Consider the following 20,958-nt stretch of genomic DNA (forward strand, 5'->3'; position numbering starts at 1 on the left):
AAGACAAAATATGTAAGTGCCTTTGAATGGGGTATGGTAGTTTCCCGTGTGTATCAAGAATTGTCCACCACCCAAAAGACATCCAGCCAACTTCACACATCTGTGGGAATAATTGGAATCAACATCGGCCAGCATCCCTATGGAACGCTTTCGACACCGTCTAGAGTCCATGCCCTGATGAATTGAGGCTCTTCTGAGGGTAATCGTGGGGTGGGGGGTACAACTCAATATTAGGACAGTGTTCCAAATATTTTGTGCACTGTCTACATTATATGTATATGTATTTATACACGGTCTCTGACATTGCTCATTTTGATATTTCTTAATATCTTTACTTTTTATTTTGTATTGTTTTTGTATGTATTGTTGTGGTGCTGTTTGTTCACCTGCACCAGCCCGCAATTGCTAATAACCCATCTGCAACCTTCCGCCTTAATGTGAAAATCTGAGGCCCGCACCCTGTAGGCTACAGTCAAAAACGGCTGAATGTTCTTCTTTCTTTGTTGCGTCATTTAGATGTAGTTTAGGTTTCTGCTTATAATTTCCGAGATTTTGTTATGCTGTTTCTAAGTCAACTCCGCTGTAATTAGATACATGCTGTTTCTCTTCTGTCATCGTATGTTGCGCTAGAAGACTAAATAAACTCTTGTTCACCAGAATGTCATAAATCAATTGAATGAATGCTTTAATTTAGTTGACAAAAGTAAAGTTCCGTAATTTCTACTTCTTTCGCGGAGAAAATGCAACAACAAAAAAGTGCCGAGATTTCAGTTTCCATTTAACCATCTGAACAGTAAGCTACTGTTCCCTGGATGTGCCATAAGTCTATTTTAAGTCCCTGTCTTGTGACTGTAACATTTGTATAGTGCTTCACAATCATCCCACATGGCAAAGCTGCTATCATCCTCTTTTACAACTTCACCAAGTCTTTCCCAAACAATACTTTTCCTTTCTCTTTATTTATAACTCTCCATTTCACAGCTTTTCTCTTATTGAAATAAACTTAATTCCACAGACACATTGTCCTTTTTGCATCTGTGAATCGCAGGTAACTTTTTCTGCCCATTCCCAAAAGCATTTGGCGATTTCCGTCTCGTCTATTTGCCGCACGTAAGCTTTGGCTTAGCCTACGCACTAATGACAAATAGCTTAAATAATGAAAGAAAAACCTCAATGTAGCCTATAGCTAGCTATACATTTCACAACAATGGTGCATTCATCCACACAATATTTTATGACCCTAAATTCATCCGCCCCGCAGATATAACCACAGGAACTGCAGGTTATGAGTCAACCCGCACATCACCAGTGTATTGTTTTATTATTTTTTGCTAGTTATTACTGCACTGTTAGAGCAAGAAACACAAGCATTTCGCTGCACCTGCACTAACATCTACAAATGGATGTACGTGACCAATAAACTTGGACAAGATTTTTTCCCTACTGTATTTGCACTCCTGACAATCGCGTGTGTACATTTCTACTAAAGCTATAATTTTCTCTGAATGGTTTATCCTAGGCGGTTACACACTGCTCCTTGCAGGCTTTTTATTCACTCTCACTACATCAACTTGCGGTTATTGACAAACCGTTATGAAATGCTATATGTATTGCTTGTTGAATGTGTTATAAATGGGTTATGTTGGCTCTAAAAGGTGTTTCCCAGGTGGCTCCCTAGACACTGTCAGACTTCTTTACATCCCCTAACTTTAATAGTTGGAGGATTAGGTCCAATTTACCTTCCTCAATAAGAATGTAAGGGCCAGTGCAACTGGAATCATCAGGCCATTATTTTTAATGGTCTCACTTAGTCCAGCTGTGGTCACTGTTCATTCAATTCCAGTTACATGTAATAGTTCACACCATGTTGGAAGTCGGAACAACCCAGTTATCATCAATCCACTGCCGTGTTTCTTCATAAGAGGTAGCTAGCCGGTCGGTGGTGCAGAACTTGCTAAAGCTCATAATCACACAGCAGAATGTTTTCATTGGAAACCAGTCGGCTAAAAGCTGCAGATAGGATCTCTGCTCCTGTGGTATTGTGGAGCTCCCCACTCATAGAGCGCCAACCAGCAGTGGTGTGGCCGCACCTTGCACTGCCATTAGAACATAAACAAGCACCTTTTTGTTACAGTTATATACAACTTGCCCACCAATGCTTTGGCAGAGAATAGACAAAGGTTCTCTTGAGTGTGGTGTGGGTGGCACTTGACTTCTCTTTGTCTTATTTGAATAGGTGGCTTATAGGCCAAACACATATAGCACGTACAGTGCATTCAGAAAGTATTCAGACCCCTTGACTTTTTCCACATTTTGTTACGTTACAGCCTCATTCTAGAATGAATACAATTGTTTTTTCCCTCATCTATCTACACAAAACACCCATAATGGCAAAGCAAAAACAGGTTTTTAGAAAAATTTGCAAATCTATTAAATAAAAAAACGGATATCACAATTACATAAGTATTCAGACCCTTTACTCAGTACTTTGTTGAATCACCTTTGGCAGAGATTACAGCCTTGAGTCTTCTTGGGTATGACACAACAAGCTTGGCACACCTGTATTTGGGGAGTTTCTCCCATTCTTCTCTGCAGATCCTCTCAAGCTATGTCAGGTTGGACAGCTATTTTCAGGTCGGGCTCAAGTCCGGGCTCTGGCTGTGCCAATCAAGGACATTCAGACTCGTCCCAAAGCCACTCCTGTGTTGTTTTGGCTGTGTGCCTTAGGGTTGTTGTCCTGTTGGAAGGTGAACCTTCGTCCCAGTCTGAGGTCCTGAGTACTGGATCAGGTTTTCATCAAGGATCGCTCTGTACATTGCTCCGTCCATCTTTCCCTCGATCCTGACTAGTCTCCCAGTCCCTGATGCTGAAAAACATCTCCACAGTATGATGCTGCCACCACCATGCTTCACCGTAGGGATGGTGCCAGGTTTCATCCAGACGTGACCATCAGGTTCTTGGTCACCTCCCTGACCAATGCCCCCCGATTGCTTAGTTTGGCTGGGCCAAACTTCTTCCGTTTAAGAATGATGGAGGCTGCTGTGTTCTAACCTTCGCCAGATCTGTGCCTTGACACAAACCTGTCTCTGAGCTTTACGGACAATTCCTTCCACCTAATGGCTTGGTTTTTGCTCTGACATGCACTATCAACTGTGGGACCTTATATAGACAGGTGTGTGCCTTTCCAAATCATGTCCAGTCAATTGCATTTACCACAGGTGAACTCCAATCAGGTTGTAGAAACATCTCAAGGATGATCAATGGAAACAGGATGCACCTGACCTCCGTTTCGAGTCTCATAGCAAAGGGTCTGAATACTATAAGTTATTTCTGTTTTTATTTGTAATGAATTTGCAAACATTTCTAAAAACCAGTTTTTGCTTTCATTATGGAGTATTTCTTTAAATCAATTTTAGAATAAGGCTGTAAAGTCAAGGGGTCTGAATACTTTCCGAATGCACTGCACATGTATAAATCACCTGGAGCATATTATATTGGTACTTACACAGATCATACACAAAATCCTTCTAGTTTCCTGCTAATCAGGCAACATAATTTAACATTGGCAGTTGGCACAACACACTAGATAACCCGGTAAGTTTTTCACTGTTTTCGTTAGGAGCTGCAATCCGGTTAAGTAGTACACTATGCCTGCATCATTTTATCGGATTAAAGCCCAGCAAGAGAGAGTCTCTATTTCATGGCCTGCCAAAAAAGGCTTTCACAGGCTACCAGACACCGCTCACTAACACACACACACATCCCCATCTACCATCAGTACCACCCTCTTCACTGTCAGGTGACCTTTTCACCCCCTTGATCCTTTGTAGTGTTTGTGTCCCGCTGTGAGTACCAGCAGGATTAGAGGCCTTGCGGTGAAAGGACTTTGATCACCTCATTCTTCTTCTCTCCAAACCCACAGCCTCAGGCTACAGACTGTTTTTACTCCAGTCTTCCACTGTACAGACCGAACTGTTTCATTTAGCCTCTTCCTTGTTCCCTGTATAATAAAGCCACATTCTGGGATTCTGAAAACAGAACACCAGCCCCTCCACTTGTTTTGGACTGACAATCCATGATGTCCAAGTGATCCATTTTTTTGACGCTATACACTGGGTACACATCTATAATTGAAATTACTGTTGAACAGCTTCCTAAAGATTAGACTGTAGCTTTAGTTGTGAGTGAGAACAAGGGAAAAGAGGCAGAGCTGCATATCTTATCTCTCCTCCAAGTTGTTTAGTGAGGAGCTTGTCTGGGAGGTTGACTTGTCACGTTTGTTTGTAGAGACGGACCAAGGCGCAGCGTGATCTGGGTTCCACATCTTTATTTAGTGAAACACACAAAACAATAAAGAATAACGAAACGTGACGACAATGGAGTGCTGACATACAACTACCCATAAACAATATCCCACAAAACACAATAGAGAAAAATGCTACTTAAATATGATCCCCATGTAGAGACAACGATTACCTGCTGCCTCTAATTGGGAATCATACAAAATCACCAACATAGAAAAACAATACTAGAACCCCACATAAGTCTAGTTGATTATTTCTAACCCCCAGTCACGCCCTGACCTACTCTACCATAGAAAATAAGGGCTCTCTATGGTCAGGACGTGACATGAGTGTTGTTGGCTTCCAGCGCCTTCTGGGCTGAGATGTGGCTAGTGATCCAGGAAATGGGTGGTGTAAGTCAGGCAACCACCCCAACACCTCCCTACTCTGCATCATGCCTGACTCCTGTTGGAGAAAGTTGCCTGGGCATGCTTTATCGATTTAGGTAACATTTCAACATACAGTATTGTAGTTTTTATTATTAAGACTGAACTGAAAGACCCCTATTCAAACCCTCCTCAATATTTCTCTCTCTCTCTCCACCTGTCTCTTCTTTATAGCCATCTCTCCCTGATCTGTTTCTTTCAAATTCAAAAGGCTTTATTGGCATGACAAATTTACAAAGCAAAATGTTTTCAACACTTCTCTCAATTATTTGTCTCGATTTGGGGTTTGAAATAATTTCACTTCGAATAGTATCTTTTTTGTTGTTGTCTGATATCCAAATATTCAAAAACAATATTGATTGGCCAACATAGGCAACAAGCTACACACAACTGCCAGGCTTTTTATGGGGCACACCTCATAAAAACTACATTAAAAAGTTTGTTTTATTAAATTAATAATTAGAAATATGGTACATTATCCTTGTAGTATGTAACAATGTCACATTTAGAAAAAGCCTTTTCAGTGTTAGGCCTATAGTTTTTTGGCCTCGCAAAAATGAATAGCCTACTCACACAAGTATTTGAATACTAACCTCTGTTTGGATGTTTGAATAACCGTGCACATCCCTATTCTCTAGGTACGCCATAATGTGTGGCATCATGACAGAGTATGAGACTGTGCAGAACAGGATAAAGAATGGCTACATCTTCAAAGTAAGTGATTTTCTGACACCGTCTACACACAAAGCTATATTTTCATGTGGTCACCGATTTCAAGTGTTTGTTTTGTGTACTTGAACCATGTCAGACCTTACCTACTGTGCCTTCAGAAAGTATTCACACCCCTTGACTTTTTCCACATGCTCTTGTGTTACAGCCTGAATTTAATTTGGATTACATTAAGATTTTGTGTCACTGGCCTACACACGATACCCCATAATGTCAGAGTGGAATTATGTTTGTTTACATTTTTACGAATTCATTAAAAATGAAAAGCTGAAATGTCTGGCGTTGATAAGAATTCAAACCCCTTGTTTAGGCTTGCCATAACAAGCTTTAGGTTTTAAAAATGTGCTTAACAAGTCACATAAGTTGCATGAGTTTTGAATGACTACCTCATCTCTGTACCCCACACATACAGAAAATTGTAAGGTCCCTCAGTCGAGCACTGAATTTCAAACACAGATTCAAGCACAAAGACCAGAGTGGTTTTCCAGTGCCTCGCAAAGAAGGGCACCTATTGGTAGATAATAAATACATTTTAAAAAAGCAGACATTGAATATCCCATTGAGCATGGTAAAAGTTATTAATTACACTGGATGGTGTATCAATACACCCAGTCACTACAAACGTACAGGTGTCCTTCCAAACTCATTTGCCGGAGAGGAAGGAAACCGCTCAGGAATTTCACCATGAGGCCCAATGGTGACTTTAAAACAGTTAGAGCTAATGGCTGTGATAGGAAAAAACTGAAGATGGATAAACATTGTAGTTATTCAACAATACTAACCTAAATGACAGAGTAAAAGAAGGAAGCCTGTACCGAATAAACATATTCCAAAACATGCATCCTGTTTGCAGTTTTGACTTAAATCTATGGCAAGACTTGAAAATGGCTGTCTAGCAATGATCAACAACTAGCTTGACAGAACATTTAATTCATTTTTTCTTGGGGGGGGGGGTCTTGGATGGTTGAGGGGCAGCTCTTGGGGAACTGTGGGGGGGGGTCTTGGAGGGCTGGTGGGAGATCTGTCGACGTGCCCTTGAGCAGGGCGTTGACCCTGGTTGCTTCTGTGTGTTGCTCTGGATGGGAGGCTGTTAGATCACTAATGTGATGTACTTGCGGCTTCACTGCATGTTCACTATGTTTTAATTATACAAAATAAAATAACTTGACAGAGCTTGAAGAATTGTAATATTGTACAATCCAGGTGTGCAAAGCTCTTAGAGACTTACCCAGAAAGACTCATAGCTGTAATCGCTGCCTAAGTTGATTCTAATATGTATTGACTCAGGAGTGTGAATACTTATGTAAATGAGATATGTCTGTATTTCATTTTCAAGAAATATGCAAAAATGTCAAAAAACATGTTTTCACTTTGTCATGATGGGGTATTGTGTGTAAATTGGTGAACAAATATTAATATTGAATTCATGTTGAATTCAGGCTGTAACACAACAAGATGTGGAGTAAGTCGAGGGGTATGAATACTTTCTGAAGGCATTGTACATTAGTAGCACCTGAGGTGATAGCAGGCCCACAGATTGATTGGTGGAATTAATCATAATAAGAGAGAGTAACTGAGGTCAGGGCTTGTACTTTTCCAGAACCTCCCCTGTAGTCTGTGTCTATCAGTGTTGAGTCCTATCTGTGTCTAGAGGGTCCTCCCATCACCACAAGTTGACAGCCATAATCACCCTCTGTGTTATTTAGGTCAGGTGTTGTTCAAATGAAACGTAAAAAAGTGTTCCTATACACACAGTTGTGGACAGCGCCTCTATACATTGACTGCTATACATGTCTTAGCCTTATTGGCAGGAAACTCCCCTCACTAATTCTCAGATGTGAGGGTTGCATAACAGCAGAGACTGGGACAACCGCACGCAGCATTTATCTTATCTGTGAGTTGCTTCACAAACTCTGTTTACCTGCAAAGCCTTGAATGGTGTGGAGGGAGAGGGGGGCGGACATGAAGAACATGCAGTGTATGGAGAGGGGGAGAGAAAGAGAGAGGGGAGGAGAGTTGGAGGGAGACCAAGTGAGCAAGAGGGGAGAGAGAGTGAAAGAGACTGATTTTGCGATAGAGTGGAAATGGAACAGGGGGAGGGGAAAAGGAGAGGGTTGCATGACAAATAGGAGCTTTTTATACATTCATGTAAGTGTGTGTGTGTGTGAGAGATTTGTGAAATAGTTGTGGGTGGTTGGGTACGTGGAGAAGGGCCGATCAGGTCATAGGAGAATGTCTGGTCTAATGAATGAATGCTGTACTCTTCTGTTTCCTCCCTCTCTTCCTCACAGGATCATTTGGATAAGGCCATTGAGCTGAAACCACAAGATCCTATGTCTTACTACCTGCTCGGCCGCTGGTGCTATGCTGTATGTGACACACACACACACACACACACACACACACACACACACACACATACACATACACATACACATACACATACACATACACATACACACACACACACTCTAACCCAAGTCAACCATACAGTGAAGAATACACTCCCTGAAAAGGGGTCAGTTTAGAAAATTAAACGGGCGTCAATAGCCAAAGAACAATGGCGGTGGTCTACACACACACACACACACACACACACACACCCTCCATATACCCTTTTGCTCATATTACTTTCTTCTGCAAAACATTGTCAGAGTTCCCGTTTTTATTTAAATCTACTTGAAAATCTATGGCAAGACCTGAAAATGATTGTCTAGAAATGATCAACAACCAATGTGACAGAATTTTGAAAATAATAATGGGGAAATGTTGCACAATCCATGCGTGCAATACTCTTAGACCCAGAAAGACTCAGATGTTAATGCTGCCAAAAGTGCTTCTACAAAGTATTGACTTGTGTTGAATACTTATGTAAATATAGTATTTCTGTATTTTATTATTTCTGTACTTTCTTATTATGGGGTATTGTGTGTAAATGGGTGTGAATTCTTTTGTTGATTTAATCCATTTTGAATTCAGGCTGACACCTCAAAATGTGGAATAAGTCAAGGGGTATGAATACTTTCTGAAGACACTGTAATTAATACATCATTTACACACACACACACACACACAGAGAAGTCAAGTCCGAGAGGCCCAGCTCATGACCTCCATCAGCAGCAGATTTTAATTTAGAATTTAAAATGGATGTCTTTATGCGGCAAATGTTAGTGCATCGAATTGTAGTGCATCGAATGAAATCGCATCTTTGAGTCATTTCAAAGTAAAACGTATCGTTCCTGTATCGGAGCACATGTATCGAATCGTCTTGAAAGGGAAAGATGCACATCTCTAATTCTCACTGTTTGTCATGATGGGTTGGTGTGTGTTAAGATTAGAAACTGCTTTTATGGTAGATTATATTGTCTCCAAATCATGAGTGAGAGGTCCTTGGCAGCAGTATTTTTGGAAGATTCTTTATATAGTGAAAAATGCACATTTACTCCCCTGACATATCCCTTGATATTCCCCGCAAAACACCAGACTCAACTTCAAAAGTGAAGAGGTGACTCCGGGATGCTGGCCTTCTAGGCAGAGTTGCAAAGAAAAAGCCATATCTCAGACGGGCCAATCTTCAGTTCTTGGCAATTTCTCGTATGGAATAGCCTTCATTTCTCAGAACAAGAATAGACTGAGTTTCAGAAGAAAGTTCCTTGTTTCTGGCCATATTGAGCCTGTAATCGAACCAACAAATGCTGATGCTCCAGATACTCACCTAGTCTAAAGAAGGCCTGTTTTTTTACTTCTTTAATCAGTTTTCAGCTGTGCAGACATAATCGCAAAAGGGTTTTCTAATGATCAATTAGCCTTTTAAAATGATAAACTTGGATTAGCTAACACAACGTGCCGTTAGAACACAGGAGTGATGGTTGTTGATAATGGGCCTCTGTACGCCTATGTACGTAGATATTCCATTAGAAATCTGCCGTTTCCACCTACAACAGTCATTTACAACATTGACAATGTCTACACTTGATTTCTGATCAATTTGTTGTTATTTTAATGGATATGAAATGTACTTTTCTTTCAAAAACAAGGACATTTCTAAGTGACCCCAAACTTTTGAATGGTAGTGTACATAAATAAGGTATTTCTGTTATGGCGTTGTCATTATCAGGTATTGTGTGTAGATTGATGAGGGAAACAAGTAATTTAATCGTTTTAAAAATAAGGCTGTTACGTAACAAAATGTGTAAAAAGTCAAGGGGTCTGAATGCATATCGAATGCATTGTAAATACTACTAGCACAGATTTAAATGCTACTTTACCCACCATGTTTAAATGCTACTTTACCCACCATGTTTAAATTCTACTTTACCCACCATGTTGAAATGCTTATCTGATTTGCCATGTTCTGAAACGGCTTTCTTTATACATTGGCTCTGTTCAGGTGGCTCAGCTGTCGTGGATTGAAAGGAAAGTTGCTGCTACATTGTTTGGAGAGCCTCCGAGTGCCACGGTCCAAGATGGTCTGAAGAACTTCCTCAAGGTATTGTTATTCTCCACGCTACCATGGAGTGCAGTGTCGAGCACAAGCATTTGACACAGTATGTATTGATTGCTCTTCCCTAAACCATTATCAAAAATCAGTCCGTAGATCAGTATGCTTCTTCCTACTAATGTCTGGATCAGCTGAGCGTAGCAGCAGCTGACTGGAGGTTTACTGCACTGACTCGCAGCAGCTAGCTGCTTCTTCAAAACTCGTCCAGAATATCTTGTATTTGGTACAAGTCATTCCCTAAGTTCTAGACCTCAGCTGAATCTGTTAATGAATGGTGTTGCTGTTGAACAAGTTGAGGTGACTAAATCACTTGGCGTTACCTTAGATTGTAAACGGTCACGGTCCAAACATATTGATTCAGTGGTTGTAAAGACGGGGAGAGGTCTGTCCGTAATAAAGGGATGCTCTGCTTTTTTGACACCACACTCCACAATGCAAGTCCTGCAGGCTCTAGTTTGAGCTTATACTGATTATTGTCCAGCCATAGGGTCAAGAGCTGCAAAGAAAGACCAAGTTAAGCTGCAGCTGGCCCAAAAACAGAGTGGCACGTCTTGCTTTTCATTCTAATATTAATACGATGCATGCAGGTCTCTCTTGACCAAGAGTTGAGTAAAGACTTATTCTTCTTCTTTTATAAGAAACATTAATGTTTTGGAAATTCCAACTTGTTTGCATAGTCAACTTACACACAGCACTGACACACCCCACCAGAGATGACACCGGGAGTCTTTTCACAGTCTCCAGGTCCAGAACAAATTCAAGGAAACGTACAGTATTATACAGAGCCATGAGTGCATGGAACTCCCTTCCATCTTATGTAGCGCAACTGAACAGCAAACCTGGTTTCAAAAAACAAATAAAGAAACACCTCACGGCACAACGCCTCTCCCCTATGTGACCTACTTCTTGTGTGTATGTACTGACACATGCGTAACTGACAGAAAAACACACACACTACGTGTTAATGTTTTTAAATTTATGTAAATTGTACAATCTTTTGTCTGTAATGTCTTTTTCATTATGTGTCGGACCCCAGTAAGATGTCGCCGTTCGTATCGGCTTATGGGGATCCTAATAAATCAAATCACTCATTGTGATAAAATAATATTGCTAGAGTAGCTTGCTCTTATGGAGGAAGCATTTGGTGTTCAGCATTGAGTGTGTGCACTAGATTAAGTTAGTTGTCGTGCACATTGTCAAATTCCGATATTACTGCTCCTTCAAGCACCAAACTTCTTAGCTAGATGTCAAATTGAGCAACTAAGAAAAAAAGTCAATTACCTGATTTATCGTTTTAGCTTAACAACTCAGCAAAAAAAAGAAACGTCCCTTTTTCAGGACCCTGTCTTTCAAAGATCATTCGTAAAAATCCAAATAACTTCACAGATCTTCATTGTATCTTCAAGGGTTTAAACACTGTTTCCCATGCTCGTTCAGTGAACCATAAACAATTAATGAACATACACCTGTGCAACGGTTGTTAAGACACAAACAGCTTTACAGACGATAGGCAATTAAGGTCACAGTTATGAAAACTTATTACACTAAAGAGGCCTTTCTACTAACCCTGAAAAACACCAAAAGAAAGATGCACAGGGTACCTGCTCATCTGCGTGAACGTGCCTTAGGCATGCTGCAAGGAGGCATGAGGACTGCAGATGTGGCCAGTGCAATACATTTCAGTGTCCGAACTGTGAGACGCCTAGGACAGCGCTACAGGGAGACAGGACGGACAGCTGATCGTCCTTGCAGTGGCAGACCACGTGTAACAACACCTGCACAGGATCGGTACATCTGAACATCACACCTGCGGGACAGCTACAGGATGGCAACAACAACTGCCTGAGTTACACCAGGAACGCACAATCCCTCCATCAGTGCTCAGACTGTCCGCAATAGGCTGAGAGAGGCTGTACTGAGGGCTTGTAGGCCTGTTCTAAGGCAGGTCCTCACCAGACATCACCGGCAACAACGTCGTCTATGGGCACAAACCCACTGTCGCTGGACCAGACAGGACTGACAAAAAGTGCTCTTCACTGACGAGTCGCGGTTGTGTCTCACCATTGGTGATGGTCAGATTCACATTTATGGTCGGAGGAATGGGCTTTACACTGAGGCCTGTACCCTGGAGCGGGATCAATTTGGAGGTAGAGGGTCCGTCCTGGTCTGAGGCAGTGTGTCACAGCATCATCAGATTGAGCTTGTTGTCATTACAGGCAATCTAAACGCTGTGCGTTACAGGGAAGACATCCTCCTCCCTCATGTGATGTGTTACCCTTCCTGCATGCTCATCCTGACATGACCCTCCAGCATGACAATGCCACCAGCCATACTGCTCGATATGTGCGTGATTTCCTGCAAGGCAGGAATGTCAGTGTTCTGCCATGGCCAGAGAAGAGCCCGGATCTCAATCCTATTGAGCACGTCTGGGACCTGTTTGATCGGAGGGTGAGGGCTAGTGCCTTGGTGGAAGAGTGGGGTAACATCTCACAGCAAGAACTGGCAAATCTGGTGCAGTCCATGAGGAGGAGATGCACTGCAGTACTTAATGCAGCTGGTGGCCACACCAGATACTGACTGTTACTTATTTTGACCCACCCTTTGTTCAGGGACACATTATTCCATTTCTGTTAGTCACATGTCTGTGGAACTTGTTCAGTTTATGTCTCAGTTGTTGAATCTTGTTGTGTTCATACAAATATTTACACATGTTAAGTTTGCTGAAAATAAACGCAGTTGACAGTGAGAGGACGTTTCTATTTTTGCTGAGTTTATTCATTCTGACTTTTTGACGGTGAAATTGGGTTCATTTGGCAAAGTCACCTATGCAACACAGTATTTTCCAATGTTATGACAGCCCATTGAGCCGGACTTATTTGATCTATCCCATTACCCTTTGCGAGATACGAGACAGATCAGTGCAGGCGGAATCGTCGTGCTATATGATGTGTGTTTGATGGCGTAAAGTGTGTCAGGCCTTGCAAATTCAACTTCACCAGTACATTTCTCATTTACTCAAACAACTGGTTCTGAATGTGGACGGGTACCCTGTTTCTGTTACTTTTATAGTTCTGCATTGTGTACTTTAGCCTGTTATAATCACGCAGTCTTTCTAAGTTCTTGCTTTAACTTATCTTGCAAAGCCATAGGCTCTACTGTCTTTGATGCTCTCTCTCCAAACCATTAAAACATGGAGCACACAGCAGCCTATTTGTTTAGTGTTAAATCAGAATTTGCCCAGTGGTCGCTTCTGCACCCAGATTTAAAGACCAAACCCCCCAAGTATTTAAAGAGGCGTAATCTGTGTTCACACTTTTCACATGTTTATATAAAGAGAAATGAAATCGCTCCTGGCCTGCTGCATGCCTCTTCCTCCTGTCTTATGTATCTCACCCATCAATTTGATTTAAGTGGTCTCTGTTGTAACTTGTTGCTCCTGGCCGCAAGGACTCTGGTAGAGGCTGTCTAGCTTCAATAAACACATCCTGCTGAGTTATGCAACATGTGCCGCAACAGCCAAGTGCACTAACAGTGGCTAGGGCCCAGGTGTTGTCGTAGTACTCTTTTCACTGTATGATTAATGCTAAGGCTACATAGGGTCAGAATAAAAAGTTGAGTCAAGTGAAATATACAGTACATAGACATATTCATTTGTGTCTACATATCAATTGCTAGAGGTACAACAATGTTATGGTTAGTCCTGTCTATGATTGCGTGTGCTGAGCAAGTTCTATGTTCAGTTGCACTCATTTGCCCAAATCCTGTACCAACGTCATACCTGTCCTGGACTGATTTGATGCATTTAAGAACATAAACTGTCAGTGTTTTTGTCAGTGGTGTGTTTTTGGTGCAGGTCCAATGGAAGAATACAACCGTGTTTTCTAGCTTTATGGTAACACTTAACTTCATCTTTGTCGCGTCCGAGGGATGACGTTTGTGCCTCCAAGTCTCAGACTGGGCTACCTTTTCACGAGAGTTTGATTCCAAATCACCTCCGCTTCATACTGGAATCAGGGATGGATCCCTTTAGGGCTGACACATTATAGAGATTCTGGACAAGGAGAATCCATTTTTTTTCCCATCCTCGGGAAGCTTAACTCGAGGAAGAGTTGATTCTAAGCATGTGCAGTGTTCTCAAGTTTAACTTATATTTTCATAATTTTCCACAGGTGGAAGAGATCAGTCCCAAGTACTCCAAATTAAACTATGTGTTTTTAGCCAAGGTAAGTTGGGCTGCCATTGTTCTTGTTATGTGTGCATCTTATATTTAAGCAATAAGGCATCTGTAGGTGTGGTATATGGCCAATATACCACAGCTAAGGGTTGTTCTTAGGCACGACACAACAAACCCCCAAGGTGCCTTATTGCTATTATAAACTGGTTATCAATGTAATTAGAGCAGTAAAAATACATGTTTTGTCATACCCGTGGAATACGGTCTGATAGCATTCAGGGTCTGATAGCATTCAGGGTCTGATAGCATTCAGGGCTCGAACCAAGCAGTTTATAATAATCGACATATATATATATAATCTATTTATATCCCGTAATCAAATGGCTTTTTATGTGCACCAGTGATGATGTTGATTATGATGAGAAATGTGGTTTTGATTGGTCAGTGCTACAGAGACCTGGGGCAAAAAAGTCAGGCCAGGAAGATGTGTGATGCTGCTACTTCAATGGAAACCATTTCCAAAGAGGTAGGTACTGACTGTAGTGTCACTGGCTTACGCTTGTGCTCTAAAGTTGTAGTTTTCTCACAGTAATTGTTGTGGTTAAAAAAATAGATGAATTTCTCTTTCTCTCCCCTCCCCAAGGATGAGGAGGCACAGAAGGAGCTGGACACCCTTCTCTCTGCTCTAGGTGTTAATTGAGGACATTGTGGAATGGCTCCATCCTATTGCTAGGGAGGAACCCAGGATCCTCTTCACTGGAAAACACACTCTGAAGGGAAGCCAATCCATGTCTTCCTTGATTACTGTTGGGACAGTATCTTCCTCATGCTCTCTGGGATTGGAGATGACTGGATTGGCTGTGCATACTAGAGAACAGTGTTCTGGAGAACAAACTTATCACAGACATGTCATGATGTCTTATGAATGCATAGTGCTTTGACATCTGTTCGCTAAAGAGATTGTGGTATAAGGGACAGTTGGACCTAAGTCAATCAATGGTGTTGGTCCCAATGGGATATACATTATCTAACACCTCACATCAATACAGTCAGCAATTAAGTGTAGGGGACCAGGCAATACATTTTATGAAGATTTTAATAATTATACTGAAGTTGTTTTCAATACGATTGATCACGATTCGGCCCATGGGCCAGTTGGGGAACCCTGGCTTAGCCTAAGAACTGCACATACACAAATGTGTTTTAAAGAGATTCTGACACGAATTCCTCAACAATAAAGACCTATGGTTTTGTGAAAGTGATCCACAGAACTTGTTGTTCCCTCCCTCCCGCCATGTTCTGTTTCTGTTTTGTCTCTAGCAGTGCATTCAAGTGGCAATAACAAACCCGTTTTAAACAAAGGTGCAACCCAAACACAGCTCTCTGTCACACTGTGACTACCGAGTGACATTCTGTCCCTTTTACCCCCTGATTGTAATGTAACTACACGGCACCCTATTCCTTAATAAGGTACACTACATTTGACCAAAGCCCTAGGTCACTAAATAGGGAATAGAAGCTCTGGTCAGATGAAATGCACTAAATAAGGAACAGGGTGCCATTGCAGACTCAAGCTTGGTATTATTTGACCTGCATTGAGTGTAGGTTACCAGGTCTTGTGTTCCTGTTACTGCCTGTGAATGGACAGAGATCATGGTCACATCGTTTTAAGATGAAGGAGTTGATAGGGGCGGCAGGGTAGCCTAGTGGTTAGAGCGTTGAACTGCTAACCAAAATGTTGCAAGTTCGAATCCCCAAGCTGTCATTCTGCCCCTGAACAGGCAGTTAACCCACTGTTCCTAGGCCGTCATTGAAAATAAGAATTTGTTCTTAACTGACTTGCCTAGTTAAATAAAGGTAAAATAAATTTAAAAAATAGGGAAGGAAACGTGACCCCTAGACGGCTCCTTGGGTTCTCACATTCACACAAGGTCGAGGTTCTGTTCATCACATTCCAGCTAGCTAGAGGACATTTTTGAGCATAGAATGTCATTTGAGATTAGATCTTGTAGCCTAATAGTCCATGGGCAATGTGCACGTCAGAGATTTTATATCGTAGGCGATAGCTTTTACTGAATTTTGAATGCTGTTCTATTCATTTTTTTTGTGTTAAAAAAATGCAAATGGTGAGATGGATTTTTATACTTTCAGTATTTTTCATTTGTATGGTTTCTTTTTGGGATTACTGGGAGGAAAGCATGGGCTATAAGAATCTGTGGTTCTTTATTATTTCTCTTAAGTATAATTTAGTCTTCTGGAAACCATTAACTGGTGTGTACTTTATCCAACAGGTGAACTACAAGAATGGTACTTGTTTTTGTTTTTGCCTAATAAGTTGTTCTATATTCCAGCAATATGAATGTATGCTTTAGTTTTATCTAGGGTGGTGCACATTGCAGTGAAGTAAATTATCTTGTAAATGAAATACATTAAACATTATATAGACACCACTGATCAATGGTATTTGAGTCTGCCATTAGTCAATAAATATGTACAATCTTGATATGTGCCCCAAGTTCTGAGTATGTGCCTACTGTTTATGTGCATGCTTGTGTGAGAGATGATGTTGCTGCAATTCATACACACAACTATTTTTACTTTATTAATATGTAATGGGGATATTTTAATTATATTATCAACCAAATATGTACCCTTCTCCCAGTCCAAAGGCAATGGAAAAACAAGATATGTAAGCAAGTTCTGACCTGACTGTCATCGGTAAAGTGTTGTTTTTTTGTAAGGCCCGCTCCCCTTCCCCTTTTTGTGCAGACTGCAGTTTGTGCCAGAGCCATTTGGAATTTGTCACTGGATCATATTCAGGCCTACTTCCCTCTAGTCTGGTCATGTTTTAGGGTATTGCCATGGCACAGACTCACTCTAAATAGCTACCTCCCGAAGGAACACTATTCAGTATTATAACAACTCAAAATAAATCCTGGGAAAGATGGTTTAGCCTGATGATTTGAACCAAATTAATGGAATTTGCCTCGACACAGCAAGGAATTACAGTATTCCATGTCAGTGAAAGTAATCCTGTTGCAACTTCTGACCAAATGCTTCCTAATTTTCATATTGGACTGACAAGTTGATTTTCATGTGTTTTAATCGCAGTGTTGCATTCTGTGGCTGAAACCAGATTTGTGTCAGAGAAGTGGCTATAACGCGATCTCTGACCATGATGTCTGCATGCTTGTCTTGAAGATGAGACTGCAGATGGAGTAATAGACTGGGGACTGTTGTGGGTTACGAAATGTTCAGCTGACACCTGGAACAGGGAGAAATTACAGAGCTTACTGCTCAGATGAGGAGGTGCCAATTGGTCTGGAACATGACTAGTTTGGGGGGGAAGTAACTGACCTTCCTTTGGTGCTTCCACCCTTTCCCTGAGAGCCTTGGGACAAACATCAGTGACTGCATACCACAGTTGGGGTAAATTTAATTTGAATTCAGGAAGAAAACTGATGTTTGTCCCAATCTGGGGTCTCGTTAGAACTCTACATAGAAGATGATTCAGAATTATTGCATTGTGATTGTCCCTTACAGCCAGATCAGACATGGGTTGGAAGTGGTATGACCGTTTTGTGGATATTAGTTTATTTCGCAAATTTTAGCCCAGGACATAGTGTCTGTAATAAACTCATAGTGGCTGTCACAAACTCTACATTCAACACAGTTGTCACTGACTAGTTGAGCCAACATTTCCTGTACTAACAGCACAAAATGCATTTAAATGAATGTCGGGATTTTGTTTAGTGGACCTCATTTTTTAATTAACATTAGTCGATAAACGTCATGAATGCAACTTCATGTCAAATTGTTTTTCATTAATAAAATGGTAAAACACTTCAATGTGAGGCTAAATATGAGGGCTATACAATACATTTTACATATAGCTAAGCTGTTTGGTGCAGTATTTCTCAAGTAAAGAAATATTGCGACGTATTGTCTTACGTAAACAAAGTACGCTACTCTGCTGGGCAGGTCGGTCTCACTGTCTGTGTTCTGCAGTAAGACTGCATAGAACTCAATCAAAAAAACATATATTTTATTGTCACATACACCGGATAGGTGCAGTGAAATGTGTTGTTTTATAGGGTCAGCTATAGTACAGCGCCCCTGGAGCAAAGTAGGGTCAAGTGCCTTGTTCAAGGACACATCGACAGATTTGTCACCTTAACGGCTCGGGTATTCGAACCAGCAACTTTTCGTTTACTCGCCTAACATCCTAACCGCTTGGCTGCCTGCCGTCCACCAATCACCCCAGCTGTGTATCCCATGTAGTGGGTAAGTGAACGTTATCCAAAACCCAACCCTCAAGTAAGTCATTTCAAAACTGCTTTGGACGAGACTGACTTTATGACCAAAATTATCCTATGAACACGTTCTAGTCAATTTTGACATTAGAATAAATGTTTGACTAATATCGATGACACATAGGCCGATTAATATCAGAGACGTTGTTTATTGCCTTCAGTTGCGCTTTAAGGGTCATTAACATCTGGCAAACACTCCGTAGTAATGTAATGTAGCACCAAATTATGATAATATCCTAACTGGAAATGTTCTTTACAGTAGTTGAAAGTATGGTTTACTGGCAAACTTCTGCTAATGTGCACATTGCTGGTCTGGGAGGTTGACAACTATATTCTACTTGTGACGAACTGTCATGGAAAAAAATATTGGGCCATCAGGGACTAGACTTTCAGTCTTTTTGGCTACTAGGAAATTGTGATGTAATGAGCTACAAAACCAATCTGTCATCTGTCACGCTATCAAGAATAAGCAGTGGTGCACCATTGTCATACTTTAGTAAAAGTAAAGATACCTTAATAGAAAATGTCTCAAGTAAAAGTACCCAGTAAAATCCTACTTGAGTAAGTATAAAAGTATTTGGTTTTAAATATACTTACATATCAAAGTACATTTAATTGCTAAAATGTACTTAAGTATCAAAAGTATAAATCATATTTAAGACCTTAAATTAAGAAAACCAGTCTGCACTTTTTTCTTGTTTTTATTTACGGATAGCCAGGGGCACGCTCCAACACTCAAACAATTTACAAACAAAGCATGTGTGTTCAGTGAGTCCGCCAGATCAGAAACAATAGGGATGACCATGGATGTTTTCTTGATAAGTGTGTGAATTGGACCATTTCCTGTCTTGCTAAGCATTCAAAATGAGTACTTTTGGGCATGGAAAATATATGGAGGAAAAAGTATATAATTTTCTTTGGGAATGTAGTAAAGTAAAAGTTGTCAAAAATAGTAAAGTAAAGTACATATACTCCAAAAAAACCTACTTAAGTAGTAATTTTAATGTTAAGGTTTTCTTCCTCTGACGAGGAGGTGTAGCAGGGATCGGACCAAAATGTTTAATAAAGACGATACAAGACAAAACAATAAACGTGAAACACCTAAACAGCCTGCTCTGGTGCAAACAGAGACAGGAACAATCACCCACCAAACACTCAAAGAATATGGCTGCCTAAATATGGTTCCCAATCAGAGACAACGATAAACACCTGCCTCTGATTGAGAACCACTCTAGGCAACCATAGACTTACCTAGACAACTCTACTATACCACAATCGCATAACCTACAAAAAACCCAAGACAAAACACACCACATAAATAACGCATGTCACACCCTGGCTTGACCAAAATAATAAAGAAAACACAAAATACTAATACCAGGGCGTGACATTTAAGTACTTTACACCACTGCTCATAAGTCATATCAGGATTACTGTAGTTTTTGTTTTTAATTGTGGTATTTTATTTTGTATGCCCCAAATATGAATCACTGTCACCCATGATCACAATGCTATTTTAACTGAAGGTGACTGGTTAGGAGATAGGCCTATTAAGTTTTTTAGCTCAATCAAGATCAAGGTGTGCCTGTAAACTGTACATATGGTCAGTCTTGTTCTACTGGGTTGGAGGTGGGTAGTGGGGATGTGGACATATCATGTTAAAGAACTGTTTTCTATTCCACCAAACCTCTATGTGCCCCAGCCCCCACACACCCAACCCGCCTGCTCTCTAGGTTTGTATGACTCCCACCCTCATCACAGATGTTTGTGATCATTTCAGGCAGTGGCTTGGATTTTCAGAGTTATACGGCTTCTTCTTTCCTTTGCAGATGCAAGGCCGGACACTCATTACTCTCTCCTGGCTTGTGTGGGTAATAATGTGTGCAGTAGTAGGAGAGGCTTAGCAGAGGCTGTATTGTGCTGTAGTAATAACCCTGAGGCTGACATTGTCAGGGTTAACATTCAATGCCAAATGTTGTCTGCCTGCACTATGATGTTTACAGTGCATTCAATATGTCCACGACCATTGATAGTCATATTCCAACTGGGTCATGTGTACAGGATGAGGACTGATAAGAGCTTTGAACCATTCATTCATAGTTCTGCTTTATGTTGGAACATGGCTTGTTTGTTTGTTTGTTTGTTTTGAAAAGTCTTTCCATAAAATCTACCCCCCCCCCCCACCCCTCCAAATTCCCTGAGTCTTATCTTTCCACACTTTTCTTTCCCGCTAGCTCTGAGATCGGAGGCAAATATTTTTCTTTGACTCTCCTCCTTTTCTAATTCAGTGAAGGGGAGAGCATGAGAAGTGGCTTATCAGCGATCATCTGCCTTTATCTGAATTTGTCACGCACTACAAGCTGGCTTGTCTGGCTGCAAGCCTCTCACTGTTTAAGTACAGGATCTTCTGGGCGATATAAAACATAACACAGAGGAAGGACTCACCAAAACACTTCCCCTTTGTTCCAACATTACATGGCTATGTGCCCATAATACAATACCTTCGCTTGCT

At 41.0% G+C, this 20,958-nt stretch overlaps 1 protein-coding gene across 5 annotated transcripts in view; it reads left to right on the plus strand.

The window, feature by feature from the left end:
• The window catches only part of LOC109899607 (regulator of microtubule dynamics protein 2-like), a 54,743-nt gene extending 38,107 nt beyond the window's left edge, over positions 1–16,636 (plus strand). For 4 of the 5 annotated variants that reach the window (XM_020494990.2, XM_020494986.2, XM_031835853.1 and 1 more), the window contains 6 exons: positions 5,368–5,443; positions 7,750–7,827; positions 9,849–9,947; positions 14,129–14,182; positions 14,579–14,659; positions 14,777–16,636. In XM_020494990.2, the coding sequence (XP_020350579.1) occupies positions 5,368–5,443; positions 7,750–7,827; positions 9,849–9,947; positions 14,129–14,182; positions 14,579–14,659; positions 14,777–14,833 (445 nt within the window). In that variant the 3' untranslated portion in view covers positions 14,834–16,636. The remainder of the gene's footprint in view (positions 1–5,367; positions 5,444–7,749; positions 7,828–9,848; positions 9,948–14,128; positions 14,183–14,578; positions 14,660–14,776) is intronic. The other variant, XM_020494991.2, reaches the window with a different exon arrangement.
• The last annotated feature ends 4,322 nt before the right edge of the window (positions 16,637–20,958 follow it).

Source organism: Oncorhynchus kisutch, linkage group LG11 (genome assembly GCF_002021735.2).
Source record: "Oncorhynchus kisutch isolate 150728-3 linkage group LG11, Okis_V2, whole genome shotgun sequence".
NCBI classification, from domain to species: Eukaryota; Metazoa; Chordata; class Actinopteri; order Salmoniformes; family Salmonidae; genus Oncorhynchus; species Oncorhynchus kisutch.